At 54.8% G+C, this 19191-nt stretch overlaps 1 protein-coding gene across 6 annotated transcripts in view; it reads right to left on the bottom strand.

Moving 5' to 3' along the window:
- Positions 1-222: 222 nt before the first annotated feature.
- Positions 223-19191, bottom strand: part of PLEKHM1 (pleckstrin homology and RUN domain containing M1) — a 50978-nt gene continuing 32009 nt past the window's right edge. For 4 of the 6 annotated variants that reach the window (XM_060133169.1, XM_060133166.1, XM_060133167.1 and 1 more), the window contains 7 exons: positions 18491-18752; positions 14213-15136; positions 11858-12003; positions 8422-8615; positions 3886-3949; positions 3199-3356; positions 223-2859 (listed from right to left, as the gene is read on the bottom strand). In XM_060133169.1, coding sequence (XP_059989152.1) covers positions 2745-2859; positions 3199-3356; positions 3886-3949; positions 8422-8615; positions 11858-12003; positions 14213-15136; positions 18491-18752 — 1863 coding nt within the window. In that variant the 3' untranslated portion in view covers positions 223-2744. The remainder of the gene's footprint in view (positions 2860-3198; positions 3357-3885; positions 3950-8421; positions 8616-11857; positions 12004-14212; positions 15137-18490; positions 18753-19191) is intronic. The other 2 variants (XM_060133168.1, XM_060133165.1) reach the window with 1 other exon arrangement.

Raw genomic sequence — 19191 nt, forward strand, 5'->3', positions numbered from 1 at the left:
TGGTCTCCCCCAATCAGTGGCAGCATTAAGATTCAGAAACCAGGGACTTCCCTGGCGGTCCAGTGGTTAATACTCTGCGCTTCCACTGCAGGGGACCTGGGTTCGATCCCTGGTCTGGGGAACTAAGATCCTGCATGCCAGGTGGCACGGCCTAAATAAATAAACAAATAAAATAACCGAATTACATATTAAAAAAAAAAGATTCAGAAACCAGACCACAGGTTAGAAAGATCAGGTCTTTACTGCAAAATCATTCAAAAATCACACGCAGCAGTTCCTTCGGTACATTGCAAAGCACTTCTCAGGGCCAGGGCCCCTCACTAGAAACAGTTTATTGCATAAAATGAAATTTTAAAAATAGTGTGGGCACTACCGAGGTTCACATCAGCTTCCCATTGGAGGTGAGGGTGTTAAAAGTCAACTCATCTGAAAGCATCAGCAGCTTTTTGGTATGGGGGAGGGTCAGCTCTAATGCTACTGATCTCAGGGAGGGCGGGGAGCGGGGCGTGCCAGGCCTCGCCAGACCAAAGTGAGCGCCTCCAGGGCCTCCTGCTGCCTCCTAGGGACCTTCTGGAATACCGAATATACTCACAGGCCCGAGGAAACAGGGCTGGGCTCAGGCGGCGCTGCCCACCCCAGGCCCACTCAGCGATCTGGACCAATTACGGCTCTGATCAGGCTGTGTCTGTGGTGGAGCATTAATGCTGGCTATGGGGGGTGGGGATGGGGGTAAGGATCCACCTTCTTTGGTGCACTGGGCACAGGTGTGCACCATCTTCCGTGATGGGGACAGAGCAGCTGTGTGACAGCCCCCTCCCCCATCCGCCTGCCACCTCCTCGATTCTATTGCACAATTTATCCAGCTCCACAGGGCCGGGCAGGTGACTCAGCAGTCAGATCAGCCCAAGGGAGAGGTGGGAGTAGGTTCGTATCTTGACAGTGAAGGCGGATCTCCACCTGAGGCCCCCAATCCAAGCTGAGTGCAGATAGGATGGCCAGAAGACCCCAGGGCTGAGGATCCAGGAGAGGTGGGGGGGAAGCAACAGAGAAATCATGCCCAGATTTCACCCCCCAACCCCAACGGTCTAAATATCACTTTGAAAACAATTCCAGGCTCCACCCCAAGACCCCTTCAAAAGGCAGTCATGCTCCAGTGAAATTTTCCAGTCTCTCGGCAGCGCCCCTCCTGGGCCAGTCCAGCAAAGCTCTGTGAACTCCCATGGCTTTGTAAACTGAGGCTGAGCATCCTTCCACGGGGGTGGCCTCTCCTGCGTGTCCCTGCGCATCTCAGTAGCAGGGCTGACACTCTTCGTGGAAGGACGAGGGTTCTGAGGGTTCCACAGTGGGGACCCAGCCTACCTCGGTCCTGGTGGGGGTCAGTCAGGCGGGGATGCATTCCTGCATCTGCAGCAGTCCCCCGCCCGTCTGGCTGCTTGTCGGTGGTAGGAGTGAGGAGGGTAGGGGGCTGAGGGATAGGCTAGATGACGACCCTTCCCTGGACCAAGGAAGGCTCAAAGTGCTGACAGTGCTGGTTCCGAGTCACTCCCCTCCTCCTGCGGGACCAAGACCCCAGGCTATTGGAGAGCCAGGGGCTCCGACACGGAGGAAGTGAAGGGCTTTTCAGGTGAGGAGGGGGCGGGGAGCGGAGAGGAGAGGGAGAGGAAACACATGGTCCTCAGGACTGAGCCTGCCTGGCCCCCCGGGGGTTTGGCACGTTGTACAGGAGCTGTCGGCAGCGAGCGCTCGGTAAGGAGGAAGGAAAGGAGCCCGCCAGCTGGCAGGCTCTGTCCTAGGGGGCCTGTCCACCCAGCCACCACCCGCCTACAGGCCTGGCCTGAGCGGTTCCTGCACATTTGCTCAGGGTGAGAGTGGCTGGATTTCTTGGGTGACTTGTGGAGGGTCAAGAATAAAAAAATATTTTCTGTTGAAATATGAAGGGAAAAAACCCACCTTAAAAAAACTAGGCCTTTTAATCAGGAATGTGGAATTGAAAATGCTTCCCAAGTCTTATTTCCACAGTGTTTGAACAGCCCTAATGGAGATGGTGCGTCAGTGAGGCGATCCAGGCCAATTAGTGCAAAGCCCCCTCTCCTCCCGCATCCTCGGACAGGGGCATTTGCTGGTGTCCTGGCTTCCAGATGGGTGGGGGGCAGGAGGTGTCATCAAGAGCTCCCAAGGCTCCCTCTCATAGGCTCATGCTCTGGTCACATCTGAGAGTCTTCCTGACAAGGGAGACATCTGTGACACCTTGAAAGTGTGACCCAGGCTGATGGCCAAACCAGCTGGGATGGCTGAGCCCCGGGTCCCGGGTGGGGACAGGAAATGGGGTTAGGTGAGCGTGCTCTGTTGCTGGTACTTGAGCCGGCGGGCACAGCGGGGGCAGCCCTTCTTCATCACGGCCTGACAACTCTGGTGGAAGACGGTCTTGCATTCGCTACACCTGGGAGAAAGCAGCAAGCACTGCTGGGACCGACGGGCCTCCCGGGGCTCGAGGCTGGTCAGTGTTCCTGACGGGGGCCTGCCACCCACGGCACACGGCGCTGCCCCTCCGTTCCGGGACAAAAGGTTCTTGCCACAGTGCTTACTAAGCCCTGCAATGCACACTGATACTCTCTATTCTATTTCCCTTTTATAAATACTGCTGAGACTCACAAAACGATTTCTTGCCTATGTTTCAAACACTCTGCAGTTTAAAAAACTCAGCCCCACGTCTGTTCAGAGGTCAAATGCGGGTCCGGGGACACCTACTGAAAATGAATGAATGCTCCCACCAGTTCCGTTTTCCACTCCCACATGGATTGGAATGGAGGTTTGGTGGATGAATTTTTCCATTTAGAGGCTTCTGATAATGAGCAATAACTGGGGACAAGAACAATTATTACGGGGGCAGAGGCAGTGGCAGGTACCACCCACCAGGTGCCCGCTTTATGCCCGGCCTGTGCCAACACTCCAGGCCAGAAACTCATCCAGTTCCTCCTCCACCTGCTCATAGAGGACGAAACTGAGGTCCTCCCACCGCAACTCAAAGAGGCAGCAGCCACCTCTTCTCCAGAAACATGGATGGCTCGGTGGAGGCAGGGAGTCCTGTGAGGGCTTGTCTTGTCGCCCTCTCTGGGTACCGGGCCTGCCGCCCGGGGACTCCGTGGGGCCGGGTGGGAATGGGGGTGGGGCGGGGTGGCTGGCTGAGGGTCCGCATACCTGACTGTGGTGTCAAACTCAAAGGGGAAGATGATGTCGTGGTGGTGGCAGATCTGGCAGATGAAGCCGCGCTGGGTGCACAGGTCGCAGTGGTACACGTGCTGGGAGGCAAACTCTATCAGGGACTTGAGGAATCCTTCATACAGCCCGTCCGCGATCTGTGGAGGGCAAGCGTGGGCCACCAGGCCTTTTAAGCAGCTGTGCTGAGCCTGAGGCTGCCTGCAAGACGTGATCTGCTGCTGCTCCCGGCACCCTGCCTGAAGAACTCCTACCCCAAGAGGAGTTTCCTTCCACTTGGGCAAGAAAACCTCCTGGAATCAGGCCGAGCACGTGCAGCCCTTGCGCAAGGAGGAATCCACTGTACCCTCCCTTGAGGAAAGGCACGTCCCAAACCCTCACCCCTCCCTCTGCCCTCCCTGCCGGGGAGGAGTCCAGACGCAGGGAAGGGGCCGAGCCCTGTGAGCCTGGGCTTTGCTGCAGTGCCTGCTTGTCCCAGGGGCGCTGGGGGCTCAGCCACTGCCCAGGAAGCGTGGATGGCAGGACACCCGTTCCGAGCTACCAAAGAGCTGAAGACGGCTGTCTTGCCTCAGTAAACTGCAGGCACTCTCCCCGCACCCCATCATCTCCCTTTCTGATTTCTCCAGGAATAAGGTCCCTCTAGAGAGGTCTGGGGGGTGGCATTCTCACCTGCTGGAGGTCCGCGACACTGTACTTGTGAGGAGACTCCAAGAGATAATTCCTGTGGTTGAGTCTTCAAAGAAAACACAAGAGATTCCTTAGAAGGAACCCGGGCAACCTGGGTTTGGTTTCATTCCCTCAGCGCTGCTGACCAGGCATAAACAGCTCCCGCCTGGGCAGAGCAGTCAGCCGCCTGGGCTTGGGACCTGGGCTTCCAGGTGAAAAGCTGTTGGGACCTTGGGTAAGTTACTTAACCTCTCTGAACCTTAGGTTTCCTCACCTGAGAAAGAGCGCTGTTCTGAGGATGAAATAATTTATTTAAAGCATCCGGTACAGTGCCTCGTACATAGTAAACAAGGAATAATTGTTAACTGCAGTTGATAACACTGCACTGCATAATTGAAATTTGCTAAGAGTAGAACTCAAATGTTCTCTGTCTCTGTCTCTCTCTCTCAGACACACACACACACACACACACAAACACCATGTATATATATATATAAAAATATATAAAATATGTGAGGATGATGGATATGCTAATTAACCAGATGGGAGGAATCCTTTCACAATGTAATCATATGTCAAATCATCACAACATACACTTTAAATGTCTTACAATTTTGTCAAGTATACTCAATAAAGCTGCAAAAATTTTAATTTGAAGATATAAAAAAATAAACATCTATTTAAAAACTAATAATGATGAGGATGATGAGGAAAGCTAACGCTTGGTACCGGGAACGGGACTAAGCTTTATATATATTAACTCACTTAATTTTCACAAGACTCCTGTGAGGTTGACACTATTATAACCCCCATTTTGCAAGAGGAAATGGAGGCCCAGAGAGGTTAAATAACTTGCCTGTGGTCACACAGCTAGTAAGTGGCGGAGCTGGAGTCTGAACAAATGCAGGAGTCTGGCTCCAGAGCCTGCATCCTTTCCACTCAGTGAATGCCTGTAGGTGTTAACTGTTGTCATTACTGCCACTATTACATACCAGGGACAGGGCTGGGGACAGAAATGCACAGGACGTGGCCTCTGCCTTCCTGTAGCCCCTGGTCTAGTGGAGGGACAGACATTTAAGCATCTGGTTTCAGTGCCATGGGAGAGGAGCTGAGACACGTCCTGAGTGCAGCAGATCCCATTTCAGAGGGTGGGGGAGGCAGAGGACGAGAGCTCAGCTGCCAGCCCAGCTCTAGTTTCCACCTCACCAATGGCACAGATCCCAAGGGTCACATCCTGAGAGATGGAGAGGAAACACCTGCAGAAATTCCCCTGGTACAAAAACTTGTCTAGCCTTGCTGTGTGTCTGTGTTGGTACTGGGGTTGGGGGGAGAATTCTCCCAGTCTGAGGAAGCGTGGGAACCTGCCCCAGGATGCTCTGGACACCTGGAGGCGGGAAGGTGCCAGGCCCTGCGGCATCTGGAGTGGGTGCTTGCCTTTGCCCACCCCGTGGCCTCAGCTGTGGTCCAGGGGGGACCCCACCCGGGGCCGAGATGGCAAGTTCCACCAGGCAGGCAGGCAGGCCAGGCTGTGCTGCGTGGGGTGAGGATGCGGCCACTCAGCTCAACGTGCTGGTCTCCCCAGTAAACTTCCAGCTTTCTGGGAACAGGACGCTGCCGTTTATCACCAGGAAAATGCAGGCGGTGCGGGGTGCACAGGCTGCTGCTGCGCCGGCAGGAAGGGTGGGGCTGATTTGGATGGAGAGTCCCCTGCCCACAGTCGTGGAAGCCCAGGGGGCCAGCCAGGCCCAGGGCCTTCCCTACGAGCCACCTATCCTGGGTCTGTCATACCCTCAAGTGAGGCCGTACAACTGTTGGGGGAGATGAGGTCAGGGAGGAGACCCTTTGCCAGGGCAGGCCCCTGAGAGAAAGGGGATCCCACATCCAAAACCTGCCTGTTTCTCCTCAGCCCTTCCCGTCCTCTCACCCTTCACTCTGGCTGACTCAGTCCAGGCCTCCTCACCTCCTGGGCCAATTCCTACACCAGCACCCACGCTCCACTGCTGCTAAACTGGTCTTTCCTAAACTCCTGACTGAACGTGACCATCCCTTGCTCAAAACCCCTCAACAGCTCCCCAATGCCAGCAGCATAAAATCCAGACGCCTTTGCTGTGGCACAGGGGACCTTCGAGGTCTGGCCCCTGACCCACCACCTGGCTGCCCTGAGTCCCCCGAAGGCCCTGGCGAGCCGTGCTCCTGTCCCGCCTCCATGCCGTGGGTTCCCTTAGCCAGGAAAGCGGGCCCTCCCTTCTGCTTTCTTCTCTGCTTCTTTTGCTGAACCCCAGTTCACTACACACATGATGCCGTTTGTGTGGTGGCAACTCTGTTCTCCTGTGTGAGGACCAAGAGGGGTCTGGAGCATCTAACAGAACTGATGGTGGCCAGACTAGAGAAGGGGGATCCCAACTTTCTGCTTGACTCTCTTTCATACTATTTGAATACTATCTTTGTAAAGAAGAAAAAGAAAAGCACTTTTTCTTTTTAAAAGAACAAAAGAAATGAACTTCACAAACCCTCAACTGATGCCACCTCCTCCGGGAGGTCCCCTGGCCCTTCCTTCCTTCTTCATGGCACACGCCGCCCTGACCCAGGGCCATTTGTCCACCTGTCCCTGTCCCACCCCAGACACTGATCCCCTCATGTGGCCCTCACCACAACTCTGGGAAGCCACGTCAACACAGGGATCACTGGCCCATTTTACAGACAAGAAAGCTGGAGCTCAGAGAAGTGAAGCAACTTCCCTGAGTCACACAGTGGATCTGGGGCCAGGCGGAGGCTGCGCCTGGACTCTTTCCCCCGCCCCACGCTGCTTCTGAAATGGGACTTCCACAGGCCTGGCCCTGAGCACCGTGTGCAGCGCTGCCGCCCAAGGATGGGAACAGCAGGGCCACAGAGAAAGAGGCAGGACTGTCCCCAGTGCCCAGGCAGGGCAGCCCGGACAGGCCAGTAAGGCTGCTGACCAAACAATCTCAGCACGGCAGGGATGGGTGAATGAGGCCGGCACCCAGGACCCACCCTACGGGCACCTGGTCTTCTCAGTCTGCAGAGAACCCTGGACCGGGGAGGGTGACAGGGTCCCACTTGACCTGGACAGAGGGGCAGGAGGGCAGACTCTGGAGCCCTGGGTCCTGGAATCTCAGGAAGGATGGGAGTGAGTAGGGACCCAGGCACTCAGCTGATTATGGAGACAGAAAGAGCCTTCCCAGAAGCAGCCTTTCAGGTCCCTCACGGTGGCCCCCAAAGGGCTTTCTGTCCTTCTGGGCCCTGTGGAGGAGACCAGGGCTCAGCCGGCTGCTCTGGGAGCCTGGGAGGGGCCAGCCTCTGCTCTCTGCCTAGGAGAGGGGCTCCCCGCAGCAGTCTCTCCCTGCGCCGCCCCGACGGGCACCAGGACTGAGCAGGGAGCCCGTCAGACAGGCGGTCTCTGGGCCAGCGCTGTCGGGAGGGGTGGCTGCAGGGGGAAAGTGGAGGGACTTGTGAGCCGCTCCAAGACCTCAGAAACCCAGCAGCGAAGCCCAACTGGGCAGCCGGCAGCAGCTCATCGCCTGAGCTCTGCCCTCCTAGGGCCCCACAGAAGGTGTCACCCCTCAGCCCCGACTGAGCACTGAAGGTCCCCTTCAGGCCCTGGGTACCAAGAAGCTTCTTGAAGGGCATCTTAAGGGTCCCACACAACCCTGTCCTCTTGCGAGGATTTGGGGACGGATGCTGCCACAGCAGCAAAGCCAAGCCGCATGGGGTGAACGGCTGGCGGCAACCAGAGGAGCCAGGGCGACACAGCCCTTCTCACCTCTCCAGCCTCCTCTCACCACATCCCTACTTCCCTCCTCACCCCCCGAAAGTTCTGCCTTCCACGCATGGGGCCTTCATTCACAGCCTGAGCACACCACTCCTTCTATCTGGAACAGTCTTTCCTGCATCTCCTCGCTTTCCCACTCGTTTGGCAGGTCTCACCTTGGATGTCAGTTCCTCCAGGGAGCCTTCCCCACTCCGCCCTCCTCCAGTCTGGGTTAGATCCCCCGCCCCTCCAGTAGGACTTCCAGGGCGTCCGACTCCCTCCTCCAGCCCTCACTCAGCAGTAAGGTGCTGCCTTACTCACCTGCCATGCAGGACCCAGGTCCACCTTGCTCAGCACTGGGGCCCATGCCCCAAGCCCAGTGATGGACCCTGAGCACGTTCTCAGTAAATATTTGTCAAACGAATGAATAAACAAATACAAGCACAAATAAAAGCCACTCCTAAATGGAAAGGGAAAGCGTTCTCCACCCAGCCCCGGCATTTCTTCCGAGAAGCTGCTTTTGCACTGACCCCGTGTGTATGTGTATTTGTGTGTGTGTGTGTGTGCGTGCGTGCGTGCGTGTGTATTTGTGTGTGTGTGTGCGTGCGTGTGTATGTGCATTTGTGTGTGTGCATGTGTGCGTGCGTATTTGTGTGCGTGCATATGTGCATTTGTGCGTGTGCGTGTGTATGTGCATGTGTGTGCGCGCGTATTTGTGTGTGCGCGTGTGTGCGTGCGTGTGCGCATCCATGCACGCCCAGGGTGCTCACCTCTTGCTCAACTCCTTCAGGGCTCCGCTTCGGCACAGGCCCAGGTAATCCCCCAGGAGCTTCAGCTGCTCCCGGCTCCTACCGATGAGGTGCATCCGCTCCACGTGCTCGTACAGAGACGCGTTCACCAGCTGCAGGTTGATGAGGGGCTGGGCCCGGATCCGCGTCAGGAACTTCAGGGCCTGCCTGCAGACCTGGGGACACCACCAGGCAGCGAGGGTGAGATAGGAGGGCCATCTGGTGAGCACCTGAGGGCCAGGCACTGTGTTACCTACTCACTCGGTCATGCCTCCCAACACCTGCCGAGGGAAGTGGTACCATCTTCATTTTACGGATGAGGAAACTGAGGTTCAGAGAGAGGAAGTGACTTGGCCAAGGTCCACAGCTCGCACAAGTCATGATGTGAACCCAGTTTATCTAACTTCCAAACCCACTCTTCCCCCTTGACACCAGCTGCTGCCCCTCCTGACGGTCCTGGGACGGAGGAGGGGCTGCTCCGGTCAACACGCCTCTCCTCCTGGGCCTCACAGATCCTTCCCACTATTTCCTGTCGTCCCTGCCCCCACCTTCCTGCCGAAAGGAAACAGGCACTACCCCGGGCCGACTCAGGAACCAGGTGACGGGTGTGAGTCAGGCTCCAACCACAGTAAGCTACGGATCAGACACAGCTTAACTAGAGGTTTCCTGAGCTCCCTCCACCCCTGCCAGCAGCACCAACCAGGGCCCCCCAAGGCTCCATGTGGATTTGAGTGATCAATCTGGGCCTCTCCCACGTGATAGGACTTTGAAGGTTCTACCCTCAGCCCTGACCCTGATGCCAAAGCCAACTACTGAGCACCTACTATCTGCCAGACGCTGGGCTAAGGACCTCGACCACATCCTCACAACAACCCAGAAGGGAAGGTGTCATCATCCCCATTTTACACATGAGGAAACTGAGACTCAGAGAAGCTAGAGTGGCTTACCCAAGCCACCGGAAGAAAGCAGAGCCCGCGTCTAAACCGAGGTGTTGTCTCTGCATACTTGGCTGCCTCACGTGCTGAAGAGGAGCCCCTCTCCCCTGCAGTCTCCTCCTTGCCGTGATAAGGATGGAGGAGCTGAGATGTTCTCCACCGTCAACCACCCTGCAGTGCTCAGGAGTCGGGCTTTGGCTCCTGGTTCGCCCCTTCCCAGCTGTATGACCTTATGAAACTTACCTAACCTCTCTGTGACTCAGTTTCCTCATCTGTAAAATGGGGAAAATAAAAGCACCTAGCTCATGGGATAATTTTGAGCTTAGATGAAAAGAAAATCCATGTAAGCGTATCCTCTGTAAAGGGGAGCTGCCATCAGACTCTGTGAGCGCCTGTGGGTCCCGGTGTCTGTCCCCTGGCTCAGGGGGACGTAACAGGGCCCTCAGGAGACCGTTAGGCTGGGGGCTGCCCCACCAGCTTCACCAGCATCTCTCGCCTCCCGCAGCAGCTGACAACTCCATCTTTTCCCATTTCCCAGAGCCCTGAGGAACCAGCCCCCAGCCAATAGGCAGCCCACTGGCAAAAGCCTGGTGAGTCCGTGACTCGGGTCAAACTGCTGCTCCCCAGCCCTTCCCACGACTCAGCCCCAGGCTTCTGGCGAGGCTCAGATGAAATACCACGCAGGAATGTGCACTGAAAACTGCCAAGTTCTGCCGACAGGCATGGGCTTCGAGCTCCCCAGGGACTGTCCCTCCCCCGTGGGTGTGGAGGAGACAGACAAAGAGAGAAGCCCCAGGCCTGGGCTGACATCCTGCCAAGTAGTGCCAGCCGGACCTTGCACAAGTGGGTCAGCCAGAGTGGTAACAGTGGACAAAGGGCCCTTAACCCGCCGATCAGCCACTTTCTAGTGTGAATTTTCATGTCCTTCCCAGGCCCGGGATCTTTGAGAGAGCTGGATTCAGGCATGCCAAGGGAAGTGTTAGAATTCTCCAGTTGGAAAAAGGAAGTGGTACCAAAATTACAGCAGTGAAAAGAAGGTGGCTCAACAGAGGCACCTGGGTGTTGTAAGCAGGGAGGGTGTTTTATGGGCAGAGGGTTCTTCGCATCTGCGGTGATCTTGAGGCTTAGTTTTCTCCATGTAGTTAGTTAAATACTTAACATTGAGGGCAGGGGTGGGGATGAGGTAACCAATAAAAAAGCCAAAGTGAAGCTAATGTCTTTGGAAGGTTCTCACCCCCAGAGGGGTGGGGGTCAGGGTGGTACGGGCTCTGAGAACCATGTTCCCTGGACTCTGATGGGGACATGTGAAGACACCTCCACATAATGAGACAGCACGGCCGGCAGGCCTGGGTCTTGAGAGAAGCACCCAACCTCTTCCCGGTGTTTCTGTGTCTTGTCTTAGCAGAAATCTGTGCCTTTGGAAGAAAGCCAAGTTTGCGCCCCTTGAGGCAGACCCTCAAGCAAATTAGGGGCAGAAGGTGAGGCCTCAGGGCACTAATGTAAGGCACCAGCTAAGTGACTGGTGGGTACTGTCTCTTTTGGTCCTCACACAGCCTGGGGACAGACGCTGTTATTAATCCCCCTTTACAGACGAGGGAAGTGAAGTTAAATAGTCTGCTCATGGTAACACAGCTACGTAAGTGGGTAAGCTCAGCTGAAGAGGAAAATCTGAAAGATCAGAGAATACATCTTATGCGGAAGCATTTGGTGAACATAAAAAAGTACCCAAGATGTAATACTAACTAAACAAAGCACGTTATAAAGCAGTATGAGTCCAGCATAATCCCAAACTTTACAAAAAGTAGATGCAGGAGCTTGTAATCTTGGGGGTGGGGAAGAAAGGCTAAACAACCGAATAAAGATGATTTTGAATGGTGAAAAAAAAAGTAGATGTAAATGTAAAAAACAAAAATGCATGGAAAAATGCTCCCAGGGAAAGTGCAGCCAGCTGGCTAGCCCACCCATCCATCCACCCACCCACCCACCCATCCACCCACCCATCCACCCACCCATCCATCCACCCATCCACCCACCCATCCATCCACCCACTCATCCTTCCATCCACTCATCCACATCTACCCACCGATCTACCCATCCATCCATGCACGCATCTACCCACCTAACCCATCCACCCAACCATCTATATCTAATCTATCCTATCTGTCATTTCCATCTATGTATCTAGTTGTTGGCGCTTTAAACAGTTTTATCTGTAACCATGGGGAGCTGCAGCAAACCATCCTCAGATTCCCACCTGAGGACCAAGGTAGGCACTGACAGAGCTGTGTCCAGGGGCTGGAGACCAGCACCCAGTTACTTTCTTGGTCAACTCCCCCACATCATGGGGCCTGAACTAGTGACCCGGGCTTCCCTAGAGCCAAACTCCCCCAAACATACGAACAGCAGCCACAGAGAGGAGCGACCCCCGCTCTGTCGCTCGGCAGCCCCGCGCGCGGCCGCGGCAGGCTGGGCTGCAGACTCACCGGGCGCTTGGTGAGGTCCCAGTTGTGGATGATCCTGGCCGGGATCACTGAGGCATCGTCTTGATGGCAGATGTCACAGTAGTAGAGGCCAGAGAAGGCACAGAGCTTGGGCCGTACAAATGAGAAGCCGATCTGCCGGGAGCAGCCTGGGGAGAAGAACAGGGAGAGGGTGAGCAGCGGTGGGGACGGAGTCAGCTCCTGAGTGACCCGGAAGCGGCCAAGGCAGAAAGGGCCCGCTATCTAAGGAAAGTATCCATAGAAAGATTAAAAAGGAGAGTACGAAGATGAAAACCACCACCGCTCCTATGCCCACCAGTCAGAACCAACCCTATTAATTAATCTTTACGACAAAACACTGCTAAGGATTATCAGCGGCATTTCACAGCTGAAGAAGCTGATGCACAGAGGTCAGGAAACCTGCCCAGTCACACAACGATTGAGCGGCACAGCTGGAGTCAGATTTGGGTGGGGCTGGTGTAGAGCCCTCATTCTCTGATTCCCAGCTGCCTCTCTTCACTGCTTGCACAACAGTGCCAGCCTCCTCTAGGTCCACTCCTCCATGGCGGCCCAGAAATGGAAGCCACGGAGTCAGGGTCTCGCCAAGCAGGGCGGGAGCTGGGGACATGGGGCTGGCCACAGGGAGTGGGTGGGGAAGCCAGCCAGAGGCAGGGCTGTCTGGACATGGCCTGGGGCCAGCTGGAAGCCACAGCTGCCTGATACCTCGGGACAGTGGTTCAGGGCCAGCTTCAGTCCCTCTGCTGGAGGGCCCTCCACAGGGGGGCGGGGGAAGGTGGGGGGACCAGGAGTGGGGTGTGCCCAGGGCACAACAAAGGCCTGGCTCGAATCCTGACACAGGCCCTGCCTCCTACAGGGCCAGGGAAAGAGTCCCTTCCACCTCCCGGGGACTAGAAGGACTGGTTCTTCTGCATGCTAGCTGTCTCATCCTGACCGAAGTTTTGCAAGGTTCCAATTCCCTACTACTTGCTCTTCTGTGGGGTTATTACAAAGTTTAAATGGAGTTTTGAAAGCGCCCTGTAAACTATGAAATACAAGCCAGATGTCAGAGGTTGATGTCTGCCCGGCCACCGAGCTGCGCTCGCAGGCAGAGAGGAGGCCCGAGCTCCCCAGTTTCAGTTTGGCCGGCAGGCTGGCGGGCGGCAGGCGTGGGGAGAGCCACCCACCAGCATCCACGTCCCCAGCGAGGGAGCCCTCCTCCCAGCCCCGGAGGCCTCGCCTCCTCCCTGAGACTGGCGCCCACGTGCTGAAGGGCAAAGTGTGAGTGCTAGGGTCTGGCAGGTGGGGGGCGAGGGGTGAGCAGCAGCTTGAAGATATTTTCTGCGGGAAGCTCTGCTCTGCTTAGCTACTCCATCCTCCAGGGGCACCAGCTGCAGACCACTCTTCTCTAGATGCCTGAAGCAGGCTTTTGCCTCCCGTCCCACAGGCTCCTCACACTTCACCCGGAGGGCCCAGGGTGATGGATGTGGGTGTCTGGGTTGGGGAGAAGAGCTAGAAATGGAACGTGAGCAGCAGAAGATCACGAAGCCTTGAAAGCAAGGGAGCGGAGAGGCCCTGTGAGGGCCTGGAAAAGAGCACAGGTTCTGGGACCATCAGGTCCTCTGCGGGCTCCACCATCACTCGCTGTGTGAGCGTGGGACAGGTACTTACCAGCCCTGTGACTCAGTTTCCTCAGTTACAAATAGAGACAAACCCCCACAGGGTTGTTGTGAGGATTAAACAAAGTTATCCAAATAAAGCATCTGGCCCAGGGCCCAGCACAGGATTTGACGATGCTAATGACAGAGCAGACGTACTGACGTAGAAGAATACGCATAATATACTCCTAAGCAGAAAAAAGCCAAGTTGCAGAACAATAGTTATAGCTGTGCCGTCTAAAACGGTGGCCACGAGCCACAGGGGCCCATTTACGTTTAAATATATTTACATTAAAGCAAATTGAAAATTCAGTTCCTTCCACACTAGGAAGCCACATTTTAAGTACTCAGTAGGCACATGTGGCTTGTAGCAACCGTACTGGACAGCACAGATCTAGAACATTTTCATCATCACAGAAAGTTCTGTTGGACAGCTCTGAGTAATACGAGCCCATCTTTGTAATTTAAAAAAAAAAACTGTGTCCACTTGCAAAAGCATGCAAAAATGTTTTGGAAGGGTACCACGCCCCTGCTCCAAAAGAATACAATGTGATCATGGAACGGCCTCATTTGCTACAACTTCCCCGGGGCAGGATGGGGGCACTCGTGGGGAGCAGGAAGGGGTGCAGAGCCTAGAGTGGGAACCCCACCGCGGGCAGAGCGAGGCTAGCAGGCTGGGGGCAGCAGGACAGCGAGTCGGCACCTGCACAGAAGCAGCCCTGGGAGTCGAGGCCTTTCTCCGTGGGGATGGCCACCAGGTACTGCAGCAGGAAGCCGTTCTCCCGCGTGGCGAACTTCAGCACCTCCTGACAGTTTTCATCCAGACTCCCACTGAGTGTCACCGCCTCCTCAGCTGTCTCCAGGTAGGACGCCAGGACCTTGCGCACCAGGTCCCTCCACAGGGCGGCCTCCTCAGCGTTCCCGGCCTGCAGCTTCAGGACGGCCTTGGCCGTGATGATTTTGAAGAAGGATGGGCCCCCAAGGCTCGTGTCCGGCAGGATATCTCGGATGGTCTCGACTCCATGGCTGTCACTTAACATCTTCTCGTTGTTTCTCACGCGGAAGCACTTCAGAGACTCCAAGGACAGGGAGAAGATACAGGGCATCCAGGTCCGGTCTGTGTACAGGTACAGAAGGGATTCCTTAATAGCGTCTGGCTCGGGAACCTGGGAAGAAGACCAGTCAAACTGCGGGCCCTGGGGGGTTTCAGGCTCCGAGAGCAGGTCCGAGTGGGAGGGGCGGCCACCCTGGGGGGCCTCTGGAGGGTCCTCGGGCTGGTCTGGGTACTGGATGGTCACCCACTCCTCCTCCTGCTGGGGCCGCCGGCACTTCTGCAGCGCCTCGCGCACACGGTCCAGCCAGTCCTCGGCTTCATCGCGGCATGAGGAGCGCAGGGTCAGCTTCTTGCCCGAGAAGACCAGCTCGAAGCGGCCGTCGCTGTGGGCCGGGCCCACGGACTCACAGCGCAGCAGAGAGCAGTTCTCCACGCAGGTGCGCTCCTCGCCGCTCAGGTAGAGGCGCAACTCCAGCGGGGAGAGCTCGCAGAAGAGTTCCTTCCAGATGCCCATGGCCCCCCGCCGCTCCACCGTGCCCAGCTTCAGAAGCCCCCGGAATGGGTTAGACAGCCCTGGAGGCAGAAAGAGGTGCTTTAGACGACGGGCCTGACCCTTCACCACCCAGGAGAACGTCCGGGGCCTGAGTCCTGTCCTGCGTGCAGACGACGTGACCACCAGGAGAACACAGGCCCACCATGGGCCGGATGGGAACACTTTTTGAGAGCCTCCATTGCATCCTCACCCCAGCTGTTGACCTTGTTCTTGAATTTCACCGAGAGAATAAAAGCGCTCAATCACCTCCACATGCCCCCCACTACCCCTCTCCCTTCCAGCATCTGCACCCACACTCTGACTGCCCCCGTCGCCAGGGATGAGCTGACTACGCTTATGTCTGAGGCCAACCCTCCCATTTGTGCATCTGTGCAGGGGGTCCCACCGCCCCCCACATACTCAAGGACAAGGACGTCCCTCCAGCAATCCTCCCTCCCTCTCCTGCGCTGCCGTTTCCTCCCTTCTCTACTGGATCATTCCCACCAGCCCACAAACACGCTGTTATTTCTCCCAGCTTTAAAAATAACCTCTTGACTCCACTCGCATCTCTAATTACCACCCTGTGTCTCTGTCCCCTTTTCAGAAACCTCCCTGGGGAGGTGTGGGAACTGTCTCTAGTCCCCCTGCTCCCATTCCTGCTTGAAGCTGCTCCAGGCAGCCTTCTGTCCCCTCATTCCACAGAACCTGCCCTTGGGAAGGCTACCAGGCCCTCCTTGTCGCCAAAGTCCAAAGGCCAATCCTTGGTCCCCATCTGGCCTAGCCCATCAGCATCACTGGACACAGCTGAGCCCCCCTTCCCTTGGCTCTTCTCAGCCGTCACTGTCCTCCCTCCTGTGTCCCAGGCTCCCCCTCCTCTTGCTGGCCTCTCAATGCTGGAGGCCCCGGGCTCAGCCCTGGATTCTCTTCTCTACTGACACCAGCTTCCTAGCTGATCTCCCCTGGTCTTGGGGTTTTATGTCAACCACTCCCCAGTTTTTATCTCCAGCCTGGACCTTGCCCTTGAACTTTAGATTCTGATCTTCAACTGCTCTGTGTATGTCTAATAGGCTTCTCAAAGTTGACATGTCCAAAAATGAATTCCTGATTCTCCCACTCCAAACCCGCTTCTCTCCTGAAGTTCCTCATCTCATAAAATGACTAACTTCATCCTTCCAGCTACTTGGGCTACAAATCTTGGAGTTATCCTTGATTTTCCTTCTTTCACACTCCACATCTAATCCATCAGCCCATCCTCTTGGCATATCCAGAATCTTCCTCCACACCGCCTGCACCACTACCTCAGGGCTTCAATCCGCCGTCATCCCTGGCCTGTTATGGCCGTGGCCTCCTAACTGGTCTATGTCCCCTTGTAGCCCTTCAACAAATGAGCCAGTATGACTCCCCCTTTCAAGAGACAAGTCAGATCACGTCTCGCCGCCCCAAACCCTGCAAAGCTGCTGTCTCCCTCAGAGCAAAAGCCGACGTCCTTTCTGTGGCCCACGAGACCCTCCATCACTCTGACCTCATCTCTAACCACCCCCCTCCCCATCTCCTCTATTCCAGCTACTCTGGTCTCTGCTCTTTTCCTGGACACGCCAAGTACGTTCCCATCGCAGGGCCTTTGCACATGTTCTCCCCGCTCGAAACACAAAGATCGTCTCGTGCTTTCCTCCTTCCCTCCCCGATTTACTATTCCCCACAGATTATTATTACCTGCCCACACTGTATGTTTACTTGTTTATTTGCTTATTTCCTGCCTCTCACACTAGAGTATAAGTCTCGTGAAGATAAGGACTTTGCTTTGTTTCCTGCTGTGTCCCCAGCACCTAGAACAGTGCCTGGCACATCACAGATGCTCAGTAAGTATCTGCTGAGTGAGTGAGTGCGTGTCTATGTACCACACACAGCCCAATGCTCCCTGCTCCCTGGGGGTCAACCATCCCCTGAACCAGGGGGTCCAAAGGACACACACGTCTCTCTCCCAGCCTGGACTAGCCTTAGAGATTTCAAACCATTGTGTAGGGTCTTCCCACCCTTCAGGGTACCTGATGATGCAGGCATAAAACACACCTTCTCTGGTACGGTTGCAATCATCACATGCGCTGGAAGAAAAACCTAAAAGGAGGCAGCATGGAGACCAGGGCTCTGCCCAGACTCCCCGAGCCAGGGCCCCAGGAACCTGGCCAGAATTCTCTGCTGGGTCATTGCAAACAGAAAATGAGGAGAGAAAGAAACTGACTCTAGAGCACATGTGTTTGTTTGTTTCTGAGAGTTACAGAAAAATTAGGTTATGGTTATTTAATGCTTTCTGGAATTTCACAGGGTGTGGAGATTAAGGTGGCCTCACTGTAAACTGCACATAGAGGACACTGAACAAACAGCAGATCTAATAAACCCCATCAGAGCTGTTAAATAAACTAAGAGAAAGGCCTTGGGAAGGAGCAGTTGAAACACCTGGGCCTTTAAGAGGCGGGGGTTTGCTCTGGGCTACAGACAGAATCACGATGTCTATATACTCATAAGATTATCTTATGTATCTTATGTATAATCATAAGATTTATAGGAGAGTTTCAGGGAAGATATTTTCCATTTCAATATATGAAACAGTATTTGTGTACTCTGTAGGCAGTCTTGAGCATTACTTTATTAACATTTTATGAGAGGGACTTCCTTGGTGGTCCAGTGGGTAAGACTCTGCACTCCCAATACAGGGGGCCCAGGTTTGATCCCTGGTCGGGGAACTAGATCCTGCACACATGCCGCAACTAAGAGTCTGTGTGCCACAACTAAGTGTCCCCATGCTGCAACTAAGAGTCCACGTGCCGCAACTAAGACCTGGCCCAGCATGCACGCATGCATGCATGCATGCATGCATGAATGAATAAATAAATAAATAGGGCTTCCCTGGTGGTGCAGTCGTTAAGAATCTGCCTGCTAATGCAGGGGACACGGGTTCGAGCCCTGGTCCAAGAAGATCTCACATGCTGCGGAGCAACTAAGCCCGTGTGCCACAACTACTGAGCCTGCGTTCTAGAGCCTGCCAGCCACAACTACTGAAGCCCATGTGCCTAGAGCCCATGCTCCGCAACAAGAGAAGCCACCACAATGAGAAGCCCGCACGCAGCAACGAAGAACCAGTGCAGCCATAAATGAATGAATGAATGAATGAATAAATAAATAAATAAATAAAAGATTTTATGAGAAAATATAGTACTCTTCCTGAAATGCTTTTCTGAATTACTCAGCAAGGGTGCTCCTTATTACATTTTGGGACGAGGTTTTTCTTGGGAGAAGACACTGCCCAGTTGGTAACGGAAAAGGGGACTTTTGAACTGCTTTCTGAAAGGCACTGCCCGCGCGCAGTGCAGCGCCCGGAAGCCTGCAGAGTCGCTTACCCATCTGCCTGCGGTGCACCACCCTGAAGTTCTTATGCTCCGGCATCGGGGCGGCCTTGCTTCTCCTGCTTCCTAGGGAAGGCACACAAGCTTTGTCTAAGGTCTCCATGGAACAGCTTCTTCTTGGTCCTTGCGTGAGGAGACCAGGCCTCGGCTCTGGAGTCCCTCTGGGAGAAGCCACGGAAGCATGGGAAGGACTCTCTGCGGGCTGTTCCCGGGGAGGCCGGTAGAAGTCATCTTCTGAGATCCAGCTCGTGCTTTTCTATTGGGAAAGAAGTAAAGACAGGTTGTTTTTAAAAACATCTTTATTGAGACATGATTCACATACCATAAACTCAATGCATCGAAAGCATGTAATCCAGTTTTCGTGTCTTCACGGAGTTGTGCAACCATCACTACAATCTGAGTGTAGAACATTTTCACTGCTTCATAAGGAAACTTCGTCCTCATCAGCAGTCACTCCCTGTTTCCGCTCAACTCCCCCAGTTCTCGGCAACCAATAACCTACTTTCTGTTTCCAGAGGTTTGGCCATTTTGGACATGCATAAACGAAATTTTATAACATGCGGTCTTTTGAAACTGGCTTCTTTTCCTTAGCGTAATGTTTTCAGGGTTGATCTATGGTGTGGCATGTATCAGTACTTCATTCCTTTTTATTACCAAATAGTATTCCAACATATGGATGTACCACATTTTGCATA

This window comes from Lagenorhynchus albirostris, chromosome 20 (genome assembly GCF_949774975.1).
Source record: "Lagenorhynchus albirostris chromosome 20, mLagAlb1.1, whole genome shotgun sequence".
NCBI lineage: Eukaryota > Metazoa > Chordata > Mammalia > Artiodactyla > Delphinidae > Lagenorhynchus > Lagenorhynchus albirostris.